This window comes from Euprymna scolopes, chromosome 43 (assembly GCF_053919585.1).
Source record: "Euprymna scolopes isolate OS-2025 chromosome 43, ASM5391958v1, whole genome shotgun sequence".
Classification (NCBI taxonomy): Eukaryota; Metazoa; Mollusca; class Cephalopoda; order Sepiida; family Sepiolidae; genus Euprymna; species Euprymna scolopes.
In genome coordinates this window covers 7,244,388-7,264,821 of record NC_136524.1, presented here as the reverse complement: position 1 = coordinate 7,264,821, position 20,434 = coordinate 7,244,388, and the positions used below count along the sequence as shown (strand labels likewise).

At 27.9% G+C, this 20,434-nt stretch overlaps 1 protein-coding gene across 2 annotated transcripts in view; it reads right to left on the bottom strand.

Annotated features, from left to right (window-relative positions):
• LOC145268445 (neuralized-like protein 4) overlaps positions 1 to 20,434 on the bottom strand; it is a 164,551-nt gene that overhangs the window by 46,510 nt on the left and 97,607 nt on the right. For both annotated transcript variants that reach the window (XM_080124008.1, XM_080124009.1), the window contains exons 13-14: positions 5,444 to 5,587; positions 2,709 to 2,848 (exon numbers count right to left, since the gene is read on the bottom strand). In XM_080124008.1, the coding sequence (XP_079980134.1) occupies positions 2,709 to 2,848; positions 5,444 to 5,587 (284 nt within the window). The remainder of the gene's footprint in view (positions 1 to 2,708; positions 2,849 to 5,443; positions 5,588 to 20,434) is intronic.

Here is a 20,434-nt window from a genome sequence, read left to right as displayed (position 1 = left end):
AATTTGGTATATAAGTCATTCAGACACGTGGAAAATTTTTAATAGGATTTCATCTGGAAAAAAGGGCTTCTAAGGGGCAAAAGTTGAAAAATTGTTATGTGGGAGTTGTCAGATTTTTCTCTGTTCGCTCACTTTCCATGATTGCAGATGCATGAATGGTTCACGTTACGGATTCCTTATGTTAAGTATGAGTCAGTTTAAAAACACTTTTAAAGGCTGTGTCACGCTGGCCAAATGATTATTATACTTGATTCACTATCTTTAGGTCTTGGTTTTGATTTCAGCTAAAGTATTTTTTTTTACTAACAGGAAGTGGACTATTTAGAAAAAAACACAACACCCGCTTGTGTTGTCTCAGGTAGTCTGCTAGTATATATTATATTATAATTAATATATATTAATTATAATATATTAATAAGAAAATGACAGATTTAATGATTATATATATATATATATATATATATATATATATATATTCTTCGGAATAGTTTTTTTTATTTAACAATCAGTGGTTATGTAAACGTGAGATTCTTGGTTTACAAAATATTACTGGCAGTAATATTCTATAAGTTATCCCATCTAAACAAGAATTGCTCGATATGCAAGATAGAGCAAATAAATTAAATTGTAATTCAATGAATTTCAAAACATTAAATCTGTCATTTTCTTATATATATATATATTCAAATTTAAATCAATTAGAGAACTCCTTCTGAGTTTATTACAAAGATTAATTATCAACGTTTGAACATGGTAGGTTGATATTTAGGTAGATAAATCTAATCAGAGCTAATAATTTCAGCTCTACCCACTTACTAAGCCTAATTATACTAAGTAATTAAATGGGAAGTGTAAGATATTTAAATAAGAATCCATTCCCATCAATTTATAATTTTCATGTATACTACATAAACCCCTCCTACAAGCACCCTTAACTTTTTAACTCTTTAAATCACAATTCTATTTATAGAAAAGAAGTAGGCATTTAAAATCCCTGACCAGGCTCTAACAAATAACTGCAGCTCCCTCCACAAGCCACCGCTGTGCAATTAATTTCTCCTCTCCAATTTATCCTGCTTTCTACCTCCTTCCTATGCCATTTTAAAACTCCCTTCATATTTTTTCTTATCTCTGTCAATTTTCTCTTCAACTTCCTATTAATTGGACATTTCGGAATTTTGATGTACTTTTTATCTACTTTTTTTTTTTTTAGTTAATTAGTCTTGCTATTTGGCTTGATACAAACATGAATTTGATGGCAAATTTTTAATTTTATCTCATTTTTTTGAGTTGATCTCCTACAACCAAGACTTTGAATGTTTTGAATTAGATTATTTTCATGGGCTTCGGAGATTTTCCATCTGAATCTGCATTGTTTATGCTGATATCGAAGACTGTTTTTCAACCTATTTGCAAGAATAACTGCTATCATAACTTTGGATATATATGTTGGAATTTTTCATGTCATCGTATGTATGTATAATCTAAAAATGGATTCTATCATACAAATGAACTTATTTGTCTAATACCTTGGACCTTTACAAAATAAGATACCTTTTCCTTTCATTTGGCATTAATTATTGAACACTCTTATATACAAAAACTATATTAAACTAGTCTTGGGTTCATAGATTTTAAAATATTTTTTTATATATACTTTTAAAATATTTTTCTTTTTCTTCGATATTTTCTATATCAGTTTTGTACTTGTAATTTTTATTGCGCTGTTTTTTATGCTTTTATATTTTTTATATTAGTTTACTTTCGTATTTATTCGTATTTTTTATCTTTCATTTTATTTTTTTTTTTGTATTGTATCTTGTATATTTTTTGTATTTGATATTTTTTCATATTTTTTAAAAATTTATTTATATTTACATTTTTTATTTTTTATTTTTGTTTGCAGGTTTCTCTTTATTTTTGTCCTTTTGTTCATATCCTCATTCGCATCCACACATTCTTTCTGTGAATATATCACCATTTATTTTTGCTTAAACGATTGTTTAATTTTTTTATATTTCTAATTTACATATTTTAAAGATCCCCATATGGTCTCAATATATTCCCCTCCTTATATCAAGAATCCCCCAGATTCCTTTTCTACCGTCCTTCTGTTATCTCTTCTTTTTTATGTATTTTAACATTAACTTCCTAATATAACCTAAGCTAGATGCCATACCCTTTATTTTAGAAACATTAGGCTTTGAAATGCCTAGGTATAAATAGCATTTATAACCACTCCTCCTATTAATGTTTTTCTTTATTGAAACTAACAAATAAATTTATATATATAGTAATATATATTTTATCTAGTCTATAATTGTTGAGCTTTTATATTGTGAAAAGTCTCCATTAAAAGAATTCTTCAATATTTCTTTAATCTCCTCACACACACACACAAATATATTATTTATTGATGAGTTAAATTAGTTTCAAATCATATTCCAAATAAAGAGTATATATAAAGGTAATGAAGTTGTTTATAGCTTTTTTAAAACAATGTTTTCAATGGATGTTTTTTTAATTATCAACATTTTGTATCCTTGGTTATAAAATAGGCGCTTAGATGTGAAAATATAAAACATACAAGTTGTTTCAGGCTGTTTAATATACAAAATAAATAAATAAATAAATAATACTTAAGATGTCTTTGGCTAATCAGGGATGGAGAAGGGGGCATTCTTTTAACCTGAGAAAACGCTCCTTACCTCAAACACTTCATCATAGCGGAGTGGATCGGAGCTAAAGACAAGCGCATTCTTGAAGCTTCGTGTCCGTGTGGCGACGGCACCATTCTGCGTTACGACGACGTTCTTGCCACAGCATTGGCTGAAGCGATGACATACCTCTGCATTAAAAAAAAAAAAAAAAAAAAATGAAAATATTAAAAACAAAAAAGTACATTAGTAAAACCATAAAACAAAAAAATAAAATTTTTTAAAAAAATATTAATGAAAAACTTTTTTCGTATTAATGAAAATATATATATTATAATGAAAACATAAGAAATATTAATGAAAAACCTTTTCTTATATAAGAAGTTTGTATATAAAGAATAATCAAAATGAATAAAATAACAAATGCTAATAACAAAAATAACAAAAGAAAAAAAATTAAAGAAAAATGATTTTTAATCTCTTTATATAAAAGTGATTTTGCGAGTGTGTGTGTGTTATTTTAAAAAATATTAAAATTTATTATTTTCTTTTTAAAACCAAATCTCCCTTAGTAATTTCTTTAATTTTATATTTTTTAGCGATGTGATATACCCTCATGTCGGACATTTCTCGTTCTCACGTAACACACGACATGGTTTTTGTTTATTTTCTGTGTTTTTTTTCTTTACCGAATAAACGATTCCAAACAAATTAAACAACAAACAACATAGTCGGCGAGGTAGAAAAATCGATTTTACCCTTTTATAAACAACAGTAAATAAGTAAATTCTTTTTATATTAATATAAAAAAAATATGCGGTCTCGTTTATTAACATAATAAACGCTTTAAAATAAGTGAAACCACTAAGAACTTAGCCAGTTAGGTAGAAAACGGACACTTAGAAAATCGATTTTATTTAAAAAAAAAAAAAATTAAATAAGTAAAAATATTTTAGAAAAATATTATGGGAGGCTATAGTCTATTTTAAAAAACGATATCTCCTTCAATGACGATCATAAAATGTGTTTTCAATTGATATTTATTCAATAAGGGACGAGTTTTCCTACCTAGCGAAAGGGGACGAGTTTTCCGGGGTCAAGTTTTCGTAAATTCGAAAAAAGAATATTAGGAAAGGAGGCATACAAAACAATATATATATATATATATATATATATATATATATATATATATATATGGAGAAATGAGTAGAGAACAAAACTCACCAAACAAAAAGAATGATAGGAAAAGAAAGTTAAGAAGTACGGAAAAAACGAATTTAGGAAAACTCGTCCCCGGAAAACTCATCCCCTTTTGCTAAGTAGGAAAACTGGTCACTTATTGAATAAATATTGATTGAAAACACATTTTATGACCGTTTTTGAAGATATTGTCTTTAAAAGAGAATACACATCCAATAATATTTAAAAAAAATATTTTTACTTACTTACTATTGTTTTAAAAAAATTTAATTAATTTTTCTAAGTTTTAGTTTTCTACCTAGCTTTGAAAGTTTTTGGTCTTTCAACTTATTCTAAAGAGTTTATTTAGTTAAAAAAAAAAAAAAAAAAAAAGTAATGTCGAGTGTTACTTATGAACAAAAAATGCCCGACATAAGAGGATCACGTCTTAGGAGTATAATTGTTCAAAAATAGAAAATTAAAGAAAATATTAAGGTAAAGGTAGATATAGTTTTAAAACGAGCCCCCTCTCCCTCCAAAAGAAAATAAATTTGTATATTTTTAGGTAATAATGTACATCCCATAATATTTAAAAAAATATTTTTACATGTTTATTGTTTTAAAAAAATTAAATTGATTTTTCTAAGTTTTCGTTTTCTACCTAACTTTGTAAGTTTTTGGTGTTTAAACTTATTTTAAAGAGTTTATTTAGTTAAAAAGAAATAACAAGTAATGTCACACTCGACATTACTTAGTAAATAATTTTTAACAAAAATGTCCAAAAATTAAAGAAAATACTGAGGTAGATATAGTTTTAAAACGAGCCTCCCTCACCTCCTAAAGAAAATGAATTTGTATATTTTTAAGTACTTCACAAGTGCCCCCGAAATGACTTTTAAACAATAAGCTCCCCTCCCCATGTTAAGAATGGCTTTCGAAATTATTATTTTAGCGTGGTACCAAAATTACATAAGACCGTGTTTTCTTTTTTGTTTTGTAATAACACAAGAATTATTTAAACTAAATTAATTCTTCTAAATAAAATAATTGCTTTCTTTGATAATAAGTGTTTTCTTTCTTTATTTTTGTTTCGTAATGACATAAAAAGTGTTAAAACTAGAGTATTTTTTTTTAAATAAATATTTGGTTTCGTTTTTTGTATCTTAACTCTGTGATCAAGTTTATTTTTTTTAAGCAAGAGTTAAAAATAATTAAAAAAAATATTATGGGTGTGCATCTCCTTCAAGAATGGTAATAAAATGTGTTTTCAATCGATATTCATTCAATAAAGGACCAGTTTTTCAACCTAGCAAAAAGAGGGGACCTTTCCGGATACGAGTTTTCCAGGTACAGGTTTTCCGGAGATGAGTTTTCCGAGCACCAGAAAAAACATATGAAAAAATAGTTTTTAATAAAAAGAAAAAAGAAAGAATGAAATACTGTATGAAAATAAAAAAGAAAGAAATGAAGATAACTAAAAAAAGAAAATTACAAAAAACTTTATTAAATTATTTTTTAAAAGAGCAAAAGAAAGAATATGAAAAAACAAAAAACAAAAAAAAAAACAGTGGACAAAAGAAAGAAAAAGTGAAAAAACTGCCACTAACCTGCATTGACGGGCAATGCCAGTGAAGCGTCCGTCTCAGCACAGGTAACGTTGTTGTCTGCCGTCGTCGCCGGAACAGGGCCCGATCCTGACGTGATTGTCACCTGCGCACATTGGCCATATAGGTCAATCACAGCATATAGACCTTTCCAAAAAAAGAAACAAAAAATTGAAACAAAAATCATTTTGGCATGATGTTTGTATATTTTTTAGATGATAATTATTTTTTGCATTATTCAAACTATTGCTCTCATCTTGGTTGTTTTTCTCACAATGTTTTGGCCGATATAATCTCCGACCATCTTCAGGTGCATTCAAACTGTATGCTGTCGGTGAATGGTAAAAAATATATCTTTTTTTTTTGCTTCCTAATGGTCGGAGATTACATTGAAACATTGTGAGGAAAGCAACCAAGATGAGAACAATAGTCTGAACAATCCAAATAATTATCAATCCTCATCTAAAAATATAGAAACATCATACTGATAAAACAGAATGGACCTGGATTTATTAAAAAAAAAAAAAATTCACTAATAACATCCAGTGTGAATGCACCTAAAGATGATTGGAGGTTACATTGGCCGAAACGTTGTGAGAAAAACAACCAAGATGAAAACAGTTTGAACAATCCAAATAATACAAAAAATCTTTTTGTTGATTTTTTGTTTATATGGCTTGGCCTACATTTGTTCTTCCATCTTGCATTGTAGTGAGACCTGGGTTCCAAATTCATGATCAGGTGGATATGTGGCAACAAAGTAGGAGAGAATACCTCAGTCATACTTTATCAGAAATTTAGTATTAGTCGAGTTTTGGGTCCCATATGTACTTGGAGTATCAGGTTGTTAAACCATGTACAGTTGCCACTCCCTGCATCAATTCAATAACACACATAATTGAATTAAAAAAACAAAAGCAAAACAAAAAACTACCAGAAAATTCCAGAGAAGAATTGAACCCTTCCCCTGTTTTTTTTTTTATTATTTTTTTAATACTCCAAAAAGTATCGTTATAAATAAGAAAAATGGGTAATGTCCAAGATCAGTCAATCAATCCAAACTACCGGAAGTGGGTATGGAAAGAAACGGAACAGTCACGACACTAAAAATGAAACTATATATTTATTAAAAAAAAATTACTTTAATTTTAACACTTCTTGTGTTATAACAAAAAAAAATAAATTACTTTTAAACAACAACAAAAACAAAAAACTTCCTGTATTAAAAAAAATATTTTATTCAAAAAAATTAATTTAATTTTAACACTTGTTTTACGACGGAAAAAAAAGAAAGAAAAAAAAAAAAAAAAAAATATATATATATATATATATATATATATATATATATATAGAGAGAGAGAGAGAGAGAGAGAGAGAGAGAGAGAGAGAGAGAGACTTTATAAGGGTTTGTTTTACTATACAGATTCAAAAGAGTTGTTCAAAAACAAATATATAACAAATAAATGTTATCAAAGGCAAGATAAGTTACTTTTCTACCTAAATGGATAAGTTTTTAGTGTTTTTATTTAATGTAAAATGTTTATTCAGTTTGAAAAATCATTTTTTTGTTTCATGATAACACAAGAAACGTTATATCTAAAGTATTTTTTTTTTTAAATAAATATATAATTTTGTTTTTTTCATGTCTTAACTCCATGCGTATTCACTTCCGGTGGCTTGATTTTTCTGCGCACTGATCTTGGACGAATTTAGGAAAACTCGTCCCTGAAAAACTTGTCTCCAGAAAACTCATCTCCGGAAAAATCAACCCCTTTCGATAGGTAGGAAAACTGGTCCCTTATTGAATAAATATCGATTGAAAACACATTTTATGACCGTTCTTGAAGAAGATATTGTCTTTAAAAGAGAATACACATCCCATAATATTAAAAAAATTTTTTTTTACTTGTTTACTGTTATTTTAAAAAAATTAAATTAATTTTTCTAAGTTTTCGTTTCCTACCTAGCTATTGGTGTTTCAATTTATTTTAAGAGTTTATTTAGTTAAAAAAAAAAAAAAAGTAATGTCGAGTGTTACTTATGAATAAAAAATGTCCGTCTTAGGAGTTTCGGTAATTGCTCAAAAATAGAAAATTAAAGAGGTAGATATAGTTTTAAAACGAGCCCCCCCCCCCAAATAAATTTGTATATTTTTAGGTAATAATGCACATCCCATAATATTTTTAAAAATATTTTTACATGTTTATTGTTTTAAAAAAATTAAATTGATTTTTCTAAGTTTTTGTTTTTTACCTAGCTTTGTAAGGTTTTGCTGTTTAAATTTATTTTAAATAGTTAATTTAGTTAAAAAGAAATAACAAGTAATGTCGCACTCGACATTACTTAGTAAATAATTTTTAACAAAAATGTCCAAAATTAAAGAAAATACTGAAGTAGATATAGTTTTAAAACAAGCCTCCTCCACCTCCAAAAGAAAATAAATTTGCACAAGTGCCCCCCGAAATAACTTAAACGATATCCTCTCCTCCCCATGTTAAGAATGGCTTTCGAAATAATAACATTATTTCTGCACGGTACCAAAATTACATAAGACCGTGTTTTCTTTTTTGTTGTTTTGTAATAACACAAGAATTATTTAAACTGAATTAATTTTTCTAAATAAAATAATTGCTTTCTTTGATAATACGTGTTTTCTTTTTTTTCTTTTTGTTTCGTAATGACACAAAAAGTGTTAAAACTAGCATATTTTTTTAATAAATATTTGATTTCGTTTTTCGTATCTTGACTCCATGATCAAGTTTATTTTTTTTAAGCAAGAATTAAAAATATTTTTTTTAAATATTATGGGGGTGCATAGTCTCTTTTAAAAACAATACCTCCTTCAAGAACGGTAATAAAATGTGTTTTCAATCGATATTTATTCAATAAGAGACCAGTTTTCCTACCTAGCAAAAAGAGGGGATTTTTCCGGGTATGGGTTTTCCGGAGACGAGTTTTCTGGGCACCATCTTGGACATTACTGAAAACTGAATGCCTAAACATTAGAAATATAAAAATTGTAATTAACCAATAAATATTTTTTTGTTTTTACTAATACTAAATGCACAATCTCATCATTAAAAAAACATCTACCTACGTTATTAAAAAATCTTTTTAATTTCAGTTTTTTGATATTTATTATTTTGTTTTTGAGGGAGATATAGTTTTTAAAAAGCTCTGCCCCCCCCCCTAGATTATATTTAAAAAAGATTAAAATTTACTTTCTTTTGGAGAGGTGGGGCTCTTTTTAAAGCTATATTTACCTCAGTATTTTCTTTAATTTTCTTTTTTGAGCAATTATCAAGACTCCAAAGGTGTGATCCTCCTGTCAAACATGGTGGCCGGAAAACTCGTCTCCGGAAAACTCGTCCCCTTTCGCTAGGTAGGAAAACTGGTCCCTTATTGAATAAATATCGATTGAAAACACATTTTATGATCGTTCTTGAAGGTTATATTGTTTTTTAAAATAGACTATAGCCCCCCCCCCCTAATATTTTTAAAAAATATTTTTACTTTTTTAATGTTTTTGTTTTTTTTAATAAAATCGATTTTCTAAGTGTCCGTTTTCTACCTAACTTGCTAAGTTCTTAGTGGTTTCACTTATTTTAAAGCGTTTATTATGTTCATACAAAGTTAATTACAAATTTTTTTTGTTCTTATTTTAACAATGTTTTTTGGAGTCATAAAAACAATACAAACAAAACAAAAAAATGAAAAAACAGGGAGCCATTCGATTCTTCGTTACTTTTTTGTTTTGGTTTTTTAATTATGATAGTTTTTTGTTGTTGTTATGTTTTTGTTTTCTCTCATACCAAATGCACTCATGCGTTATTTAAAATTATAGTTTTATCAATTATCAACATTTATTGTCGTCCTGTCAAATTTTGCAAAAATTAAGTAATAAATTAAAAACGAAATATTTTTTTGGCGCGAGAGATGTGCTAACAATCTCTCGTTAACTCATTTTTAAATTTTTACTTCAAAATTCTAAAATCAATCATTAAGAGAAAAAGTAATCACTAAATAAATTTATTAATCAATTTTACTGAAAACTCCGCTATCGTTTATCAAGAATCTTTTTAATTTCATTTTTTGTTGGTTGTTTTTCGGTAGGAGATATAGTTCTTATCCCCCCCCCCACTCTCTCTCTAAATTATATTTTTAAAAATATTAAAATTTATTATTTTTTTTTAAAACCAAATCTCCCTTAGTAATTTCTTTAATTTTCTATTTTTAGCGATCATCAAGACCCCTAAGATGTGATATACCGGACATTATTTCTCATCTCACATAACACTCGACATGTTTTTTGTTTGTTTTCTGTGTTTTTTTTTCTTTACCGAATAAACGATTCCAAATAAATTAAACAACATAGTCGGCGAGGTAGAAAAATCGATTTTACCCTTTTATAAAAAACAGTAAATAATAAATTCTTTTTATATTAATATATAAAAAAAAAAAAAAATGCGGTCTCGTTTATGAACATAATAAACGCTTTAAAATAAGTGAAACCACTAAGAACTTAACCAGTTAGGTAGAAAACGGACACTTAAAAAATCGAGGTTTGTATTACTGTACACATAGATTCGAAAAAGTTGTCAAAAAACAAATATATAACAAGTAAATATTATCAAAGGCAAGATAAATTACTTTTCTACCAAACTGGATACATTTTTTGTGTTTTTATTCAATGTAATGTGTTTATTCAGCTCGAAAAACATGCAGTGTTTACCGATGTATTGGGAAATTCAAAATGGCGCCCGACACTCTCTTTAACATGGTAAGTTTGGGAAAAGGTGTTATAAATAATAAACTAGACAAAATACTATTAAAAAAACACCAAATATATGTCAACTTATGTCACGGTAACGAATTTAGGAAAACTCGTCCCGGGAAAACTCGTCTCGGGAAAACTCGTCTCGGGAAAACTCGTCTCGGGAAAACTCGTCCCCTTTCGCTAGGTAGGAAAACTGGTCCCTTATTGAATAAATATCGATTGAAAACGTATTTTATGATCCTTCTTGAAGGAGATATTGCTGTTTAAAATAGACTATAGCCCCCCCCCCATAATATTTTTTAAAAAATATTTTTATTTGTTTAATTTTTTTTTTTTTTTTTAAATAAAATCGATTGTCCGTTTTCTACCTAACTGGCTAAGTTCTTAGTGGTTTCACTTATTTTAAAGCGTTTATTATGTTCATACAAAGTTAATTACAATTTTTTTGGCTCTTATTTTAACGATGTTTTTTGGAGTCATAAAAACAATAATAAAAAACAAAACAAAAAAATTAAAAACTGGGAGCATTACTTTTTTTGTTTTGGTTTTTTAATTATGATAGTTTTTTGTTGTTATGTTTTCGTTTTCTCTCATACCAAATGCACTCATGCGTTATTTAAAATAATAATTCTATCAATTATCCACATTTATTGTCGTCCTGTCAAATTTTGCAAAAATTAACTAATAAATTAAAAGCGAAATATCTTTTTGGCGCGAGAGATGCCATGTGCTAACAATCTCTCGTTAACTCAGTTTTAATTTTTTAAATTTCTACTTCAAAATTCTAAAATCAATCATTCAGAGAAAAAGTAATCACTAAATAAATTTATTAATCAATTTTATTGAAAACTCCGCTATCGTTTATGAAGAATCTTTTTAATTTACTTTTTTGTTGGTTGCTTTTCGAAGGGAGATATAGGTTCTATCCCCCCCCTCTCTCTCTAAATTATATTTTAAAAAATATTAAAATTTATTATTTTCTTTTTAAAACCAAATCTCCCTCAGTAATTTCTTTAATTTTCTATTTTTTAGCGATTATCAAGACCCCCTAAGATGTGATATACCGGGCATTATTTCTCGTTCTCCCGTAACAACACTCGACATGTTTTTTGTTTGTTTTCTGGGGTTTGTATTACTGTACACATAGATTCGAAAAAGTTGTCAAAAAACAAATATAGAACAAATAAATGTTATCAAAGTTAGTTTTCTACCTAACTGGATATATTTTTTGTGTTTTTATTCAGTGTATTTCTTCAGCTCGAAAAACATGCAGTGTTTACCGATGTATTGGAAAATTCAAAATGGCAGCCGACTCTCTCTCGGAGAGGGTACGTTTGGGAAAAGGTATTATGAATAATAAACTAGACAAAATACTGTTAGAAATTCGCTCAAAATATGTTACCGTGACATAAGTTGACATGTATTCGGTTGTTTTCTAACAGTATTTTGTCTAGTTTATTATTTATAATACCTTTTCCCAAACGTACCCTCTCCGAGAGAGAGAGTCGGCTGAGATTTTGAATTTTCCAATACATCGGTAAACACTGCATGTTTTTCGAGCTGAATAAACATGTTACACTGAATAAAAACACAAAAAATATATCCAGTTAGGTAGAAAACTAACTTATCTTGCCTTCGATAACATTTATTTGTTCTATATTTGTTTTTTGACAACTTTTTCGAATCTATGTGTACAGTAATACAAACCCGAAAAATCAATTTTATCCTTTTATAAACAACAGTATATAAGTAAATTCTTTTTATATTAATATAAAAAAAAATATGCGGTCTCGTTTATGAACATAATAAACGCTTTTATTAAAAAACATTAAACAAGTAAAAATATTTTTTTTAAAATATTATGGGGGGGGGGGGGGCTATAGTTTATTTTAAAAAACAATATCTCCTTCAAGAACGATCATAAAATGTGTTTTCAATCGATATTTATTCAATAAGGGACCAGTTTTCCTACCTAGCGAAAGGGGACGAGTTTTCCGGAGACGAGTTTTCCGGAGACGAGTTTTCCGGAGACGAGTTTTCCCGGGACGAGTTTTCCGGGCACCCACGGTAACATATATTGAGCAAATGTCTAACAGTATTTTGTCTAGTTTATTATTTATTACATCTTTTCCTGAACTTACCGTGTTAAAGAGAGAGTCGGGTAGCATTTTGAATTTTCCAATACATCGGTAAACACTGTATGCTTTTCGAGCTGAATAAACATGTTACATTGAATAAAAACACGAAAAATATATCCAGTTAGGTAGAAAAGTAACTTATCTTGCCTTTGATAACATTTATTTGTTATATATTTGTTTTTTGACAACTTTTTCGAATCTATGTGTACAGTAATACAAACCCGAAAATCGATTTTATTAAAAAAAAAAAAAAAACATTAAAAAAGTAAAAATATTTTTAAAAATATTATGGGGGCTATAGTCTATTTTAAAAGAATGATCATAAAATGTGTTTTCAATCGATATTTATTTAATAAGGGACCAGTTTTCCTACCTAGCGAAAGGGGACGAGTTTTCCGGGATCGAGTTTTCCGGAGACGAGTTTTCTGGGGTCGAGTTTTCCGGAGACGAGTTTTCCCAAATTCGTCAAACATTTTTTTTTGTTCTAAAGTAATACTTGACACTACTAGTTTTTTTTTTTTATACAAATCCTTCAAAATATGTTAAACCACTGAAAATTTTGCCAGCTAGGTAGAAAACGAACACTAAGAAACTTCAACTTTATTTTTTTTTAAAAGAATAAAAAAAATATTTCCTTAAAATCTTATGGGGTGTGTAGTCTTTTTTAAAAACAATATCTCCTTCAAAAACGGTCATAAAATGTGTTTTCAATCGATATGTATTCAATTATGGATGCGTTTTCCTACTTAGCAAAAATGGACAAGATTTCGTGGCACCCCCAAACTATTTAATCTAACGAATAATAATAATAAAACATCCAAATCTGCGCTTTTAAAAAAATATGTTACTATGACCCATTTTCGAAATAGTTTATTCGAATTTAGGAAAACTCGTCTTCGGAAAACGAATTTAGGAAAACTCGTCCCGGGAAAACTCGTCTCCGGAAAACTCGACCCCGGAAAACTCGTCCCCTTTCGCTAGGTATGAAAACTGCTCCCTTATTGAATAAATATCGATTGAAAAACATTTTATGATCGTTCTTGAAGGAGATATTGGTTTTTAAAATAGACTATAGCCCCCCATAATATTTAAAAAAAATATTTTTACTTGTTTAATGTTTTTTTTATTTTTTTTTTTAAATAAAATCGATTTTCTAAGTGTCCGCTTTCTACCTAACTGGCTAAGTTCTTAGTGATTTCACTTATTTTAAAACGTTTATTATGTTCATAAACGATACAAATTTAGGAAAACTCGTCCCGGGAAAACTCGTCTCGGGAAAACTCGTCTCCGGAAAACTCGTCTCGGGAAAACTCGTCCCCTTTCGCTAGGTAGGAAAACTGGTCCCTAATTGAATAAATATCGATTGAAAACACATTTTATGATCGTTCTTGAAGGAGATATTGTTTTTTTTTAAAATAAACTATAGCCCCCCCCATAATATTTTTTAAAAAATATTTTTACTTGTTTAATGTTTTTTTTTTTGTTTTTTTTTAAAATAAAATCGATTTTCTAAGTGTCCGTTTTCTACCTAACTGGCTAAGTTCTTAGTGGTTTAACTTATTTTAAAGCGTTTATTATGTTCATACAAAGTTAATTAGAAATTATTTTTTGTTCTTATTTTAGCGAATGTTTTTTGGAGTCATAAAAACAATAAAAAAAACAAAACCCAAAAATTAAAAAACAGGGAGCGATTCGATTCCTCGTTACTTTTTTTGTTTTGGTTTTTTAATTATGATAGTTTTTTGTTGTTATGTTTTTGTTTTCTGTCATACCAAATGCACTCATGCGTTATTTAAAATTATGATTTTATCAATTATCAACATTTATTGTCGTCCTGTCAAATTTTGCAAAAATTAACTAATAAATTAAAAGCGAAATATTTTTTGACGCGAGAGATGCCATGTGCTAACAATCTCTCGTTAACTCATTTTTAATTTTTTAAATTTTTACTTCAAAATTCTAAAATCAATCATTAAGAGAGAAAGTAATCACTAAATAAATTTATTAATCAATTTTATTGAAAACTCTGCTATCGTTTATCAAGAATCTTTTTAATTTCATTTTTTGTTGGTTGCTTTTCAAAGGGAGATATAGATTTTATCCCCCCCCCCTCTCTCCAAATTATATTTAAAAAAATATTAAAATTTATTATTTTCTTTTTAAAACCAAATCTCCCTCAGTAATTTCTTTAATTTTCTATTTTTTAGCGATTATCAAGACCCCCTAAGCATTATTTCTCGTTCTCCTGTAACACTCGACCGACATGTTTTTTGTTTGTTTTCTGTTTTTTTTTTCTTTACCAAATAAACGATTCCAAATAAATAAACAACATAGTCGGCGAGGTAGAAAAATCGATTGTACCCTTTTATAAACAACAGTATATAAGTAAATTCTTTTTATATTAATATAAAAACAAATATGCGGTCTCGTTTATGAACATAATAAACGCTTTTATTAAAAACACAAAAAAAAACATTAAACAAGTAAAAATATTTTTTTAAAAGTATTATGGGGGGGGGCTATAGTTTATTTTAAAAAACAATATCTCCTTCAAGAACGATCATAAAATGTGTTTTCAATCGATATTTATTCAATAAGGGACCAGTTTTCCTACCTAGCGAAAGGGGACGAGTTTTCCCGAGACGAGTTTTCCGGAGACGAGTTTTCCCGGCACCAAACAATACTGCATATTTTTTTTTAATATTAACATAAAAAAGAATTTACTTGTTTACTGTTGTTTAATTTATTTGGAATCGTTTATACGGTAAAGAAAAAAAAACACCGAAAACAAATAAAAGAGTTACGTGAGAACGAGAAATAATGTCCGGTATATCACATCTTAGGGGTCTTGATAATCGCTAAAAAATAAAAAATTAAAGAAATTACTAAGGGAGAATTGGTTTTAAAAAGAAAATAGTAAATTTTAATATTTTTTAAATATAATTTTGAGAGGGAGGGGGGTGGGTAAAAACTATATCTCCCTCCGAAAAACAATCAACAAAAAATGAAATTAAAAAGATTCTTGATAAACGATAGCGAAGTTTTCAATAAAATTGATTAATAAATTCATTTAGTGATTACTTTTTCTCTTAATGATTGATTTTAGAATTTTGAAGTAAAAATTATAAATGAGTTAACGAGAGATTGTTAGCACATGGCATCTCTCGCGCCAAAAAAATATTTTGCTTTTAATTTATTAGTTAATTTTTGCAAAATTTGACAGGACGACAATAAATGTTGATAATTGATAAAACTATAATTTTAAATAACGCATGAGTGCATTTGGTATGAGAGAAAACAAAAACATAACAACAACAAAAAAACTATCATAATTAAAAAACCAAAACAAAAAAGTAACAAAGAATCGAATGGCTCCCTGTTTTTTCATTTTTTTGTTTTGTTTGTATTGTTATTATGACTCCAAAAAAACATTGTTAAAATAAGAACAAAAAAATTTGTAATTAACTTTGTATGAACATAATAAACGCTTTAAAATAAGTGAAACCACTAAGAACTTAGCCAGTTAGGTAGAAAACGGACACTTAGAAAATCAATTTTATTTAAAAAAAAAAAAAAAAACATTAAACAAGTAAAAATATTTTTTTTAAATATTATGGGGGGGGGGGTTATAGTCTATTTTAAAAAACAATATCTCCTTCAAGAACGATCATAAAATGTGTTTTCAATCGATATTTATTCAATACGGGACCAGTTTTCCTACCTAGCGAAAGGGGACGAGTTTTCCGGAGACGGGTTTTCCCGGGACGAGTTTTCCAGGCACCTCAGAAAACTCGTACCCGGAAAACTCAGCCCCTTTTGCTAGGTAGGAAAACTGGTCCCTTATTGAATAAATATTGATTGAAAACTCATTTTATGACCGTTCTTGAAGATATTGTCTTTAAAAGAGAGTACACATCCAATAATATTTTTTAAAAATATTTTTACTTGTTTACTGTTGTTTAAAAAAATTAAATAATTTTTCTAAGTTTATGTTTTCTACCTAGCTTTGAAAGCTTTTGGTCTTTCAACTTATTTTAAAGAATTTATTTAGTTAAAAAAAAAAAAAAAAAAAAAAAAAAGTAATGTCGAGTGTTACTTATAAAAAAAAATGTCCGACATAAGAGAATCGAATTTAGGAAAACTCGTCCCGGGAAAACTCGTCTCCGGAAAACTCGTCCCCTTTCGCTAGGTAGGAAAACTGGTCCCGTATTGAATAAATATCGATTGAAAACACATTTTGTGATCGTTCTTGAAGGAGATATTGCTTTTTCAAATAGACTATAGCCCCCCCCCCCATAATATTTTTAAAAAATATTTTTATTTGTTTAATGTTTTTTTTTTGTTTTTTTTTCTACCTAACTGGCTAAGTTCTTAGTGGTTTCACTTATTTTAAAGCATTTATTATGTTCATACAAAGTTAATTAAAAAAATTTTTGGTTCTTATTTTAACGATGTTTTTTGGAGTCATAAAAACAATAATAAAAAAACAAAACAAAAAAATTAAAAACTGGGAGCGTTACTTTTTTGTTTTGGTGTTTTAATTATGATAGTTTTTTGTTGTTATGTTTTCGTTTTCTCTCATACCAAATGTAATGCACTCATGCGTTATTTAAAATTATAGTTTTATCAATTATCAACATTTATTGTCGTCCTGTCAAATTTTGCAAAAATTAACTAATAAATTAAAAGCGAAATATTTTTTTGGCGCGAGAGATGCCATGTGCTAACAATCTCTCGTTAACTCATTTTTAATTTTTTTTAATTTTTATACTTCAAAATTCTAAAATCAATCATTCAGAGAAAAAGTAATCACTAAATAAATTTATTAATCAATTTTATTGAAAACTCCGCTATCGTTTATCAAGAATCTTTTTAATTTCATTTTTTGTTGGTTGTTTTTCCGAGGGAGATATAACCCCCCCCCCTCTCTAAATTATATTTCAAAAAATATTAAAATTTTGGTTTGTATTACTGTACACATAGATTCGAAAAATAATAAACTAGACAAAATACTGTTAGAAATTCGCTCAATATATATTACCGTGACATAGGTTGACATATATTCGGTGTTTTTTTTAATAGTATTTTGTCTAGTTTATTATTTATAACACCTATTCCCGAACTTACTGTGTTTAAGAGAGAGTCGGCCGCTATTTTGAATTGTCCAATACATCGGTAAACACTGTATGTTTTTCGAGCTGAATAAACATGTTACATTGAATAAAAACACGAAAAATATATCCAGTTTGGTAGGAAAGTAACTTATCTTGCCTTTGATAACATTTATTTGTTATATATTTGTTTTTTGACAATTTTTTCGAATCTATGTGTACAGTAATACAAACCCAAATCGATTTTACCCTTTTATAACAACAGTAAATAAGTAAATTCTTTTTATATTAATATAAAAAATATGCGGTCTCGTTTATGAACATAATAAACGCTTTAAAATAAGTGAAACCACTAAGAACTTAGCCAGTTAGGTAGAAAACGGACACTTAGAAAATCGATTTTATTTTAAAAAAAAAAAACATCAAACAAGAAAAAAAATTTTTTTTTTTAATATTATGGGGGGGGGGGGCTATAGTGAGTCTATTTTAAAAAAAACAATTTCTCCTTCAAGAACGATCATAAAATGTGTTTTCAATCGATATTTATTCAATAAGGGACCAGTTTTCCTACCTAGCGAAAGGGGACGAGTTTTCCCGGGACGAGTTTTCCGGGCACCAAGAGAATCACGTCTTAGGAGGATAATTGCTCAAAAATAGAAAATTAAAGAAAATATTAAGGTAGATATAGTTTTATAACAAGCCCCCCCCCCTTTCAAAAGAAAATAAATTTGTATATTTTTAGGTAAAAATGCACATCCCATAATATTTAAAAAAATATTTTTACATGTTTATTGTTTTAAAAGAATTAAATTGATTTTTCCAAGTTTTTGTTTTCTACCTAGCTTTGTAAGTTTTTGGTGTTTAAACTTATTTTAAAGAGTTTATTTAGTTAAAAACAAATAAGTAATGTTGTACTCGACATTACTTAGTAAATAATTTTTAACAAAAAATGTCCAAAAATTAAAGAAAATAATGAGGTAGATATAGTTTTAAAACGAGCCTCCCCCACCTCCAAAAGAAAATAAATTTGTATATTTTTAAGTATTGCACAAGTGCCTCCGAAATGCATGTGAACATTACTATTTACAAATATTATTATACAAAAATCCTTAGAGAAGTAATACATTTTAAATATTTTCTTAGAAAATGATTTAATAAATTCTAAACAGTCAGTTTGACCAACTCAGTTAAGTTAGAAATAACAATTTCGACAGTCTATGAGGTGTATGTCTCGAATTTAGGAAAACTCGTCCCGGGAAAACTCATCTCCGGAAAACTCGACCTTGGAAAACTCGTACCCTTTCGCTAGGTAGGAAAACTGGTCCCTTATTGAATAAATATCGATTGAAAACACATTTTATGATCGTTCTTGAAGGAGATATTGTTTTTTAAAATAGACTATAGCCCCCCCCCAATATTTAAAAAAAATATTTTTTCTTGTTTAATGTTTTTTTTTTTTTTAAATAAAATCGATTTTCTAAGTGTCTGTTTTCTACCTAACTGGCTAAGTTCTTAGTGGTTTCACTTATTTTAAAGTGTTTATTATATTCATAAACGAGACCGCATATTTTTTTCTAATATTAATATAAAAAAGTATTTACTTATTTACTGTTTTTTAATTTATTTGGAATCGTTTATTCAGTAAAGAAAAAAAAAACACAGAAAACAAACTAAAGTGTTACGTGAGAACGAGAAATAATGTCCATCTTAGGGGTCTTGATAATCGCTAAAAAATAGAAAATTAAAGAAATTACTAAGGGAGATTTGGTTTTAAAAAGACAATAATTAATTTTAATATTTTTAAAAATATAATTTTGAGAGGGAGGGGGGGGTAAAAACTATATCTTCCTCCGAAAAACAATCAACAAAAAATGAAATTAAAAAGATCTTGATAAATGATAGCGGAGTTTTCAATAAAATTGATTAATAAATTTATTTAGTGATTACTTTTTCTCTTAATGATTGATTTTAGAATTTTGAAGTAAAAATTAAAAATGAGTTAACGAGAGATTGTTAGCACATGGCATCTCTCGCGTCAAAAAAATATTTCGCTTTTAATTTATTAGTTAATTTTTGCAAAATTTGACAGGACGACAATAAATGTTGATAATTGATAAAACTATAATTTTAAATAACGCATGAGTGCATTTGGTATGAGAGAAAACAAAAACATAACAAAAAACTATCATAATTAAAAAACCAAAACAAAAAAAGTAACGAAGAATCGAATCGCTCCCTGTTTTTTAATTTTTTTGTTTTGTTTTTTATTATTGTTTTTATGACTCCAAAAAACATCGTTAAAATAAGAACAAAAAAATTTGTAATTAACTTTGTATGAACATAATAAACGCTTTAAAATAAGTGAAATCACTAAGAACTTAGCCATTTAGGTAGAAAATGGACACTTAGAAAATCAATTTTATTTAAAAAAAAAAAACATTAAACAAGTAAAAATATTTTTTTAAAATATTATGGGGGGGGGGGCTATAGTCTATTTTAAAAAACAATATCTCCTTCAAGACCATAAAAAATGTGTTTTCAATCGATATTTATTTAATACAGGACCAGTTTTCCTACCTAGCGAAAGGGGACGAGTTTTCCGGAGACGGGTTTTCCGGAGACGGGTTTTCCCGGGACGAGTTTTCTGGGCACCGTTTTACTACCTAGCAAAACGGGGTCGAGTTTTCTGGAGACGAATTTTCCGGGTACGAGTTTTCCTAAATTCCCAAAATACATAAGTATCATATTTTTTTTTTGTTGTTTCGCAATAACACAGGAATTGTTTAAATTGTTTAATTCTTCTAAATAAAATAACTGCTTTCTTTGATATGTGTTTTCTTTCTTTTATTTTTGTTTCGTAATAACGCAAAAAGTATTTTTTTAAAATAAATATATGGTTTCGTTTTTTGACAACAACTTAGCCAGCTAGATAGAAAAATCGATTTTGCACTTTTAAAAAACAACAGTA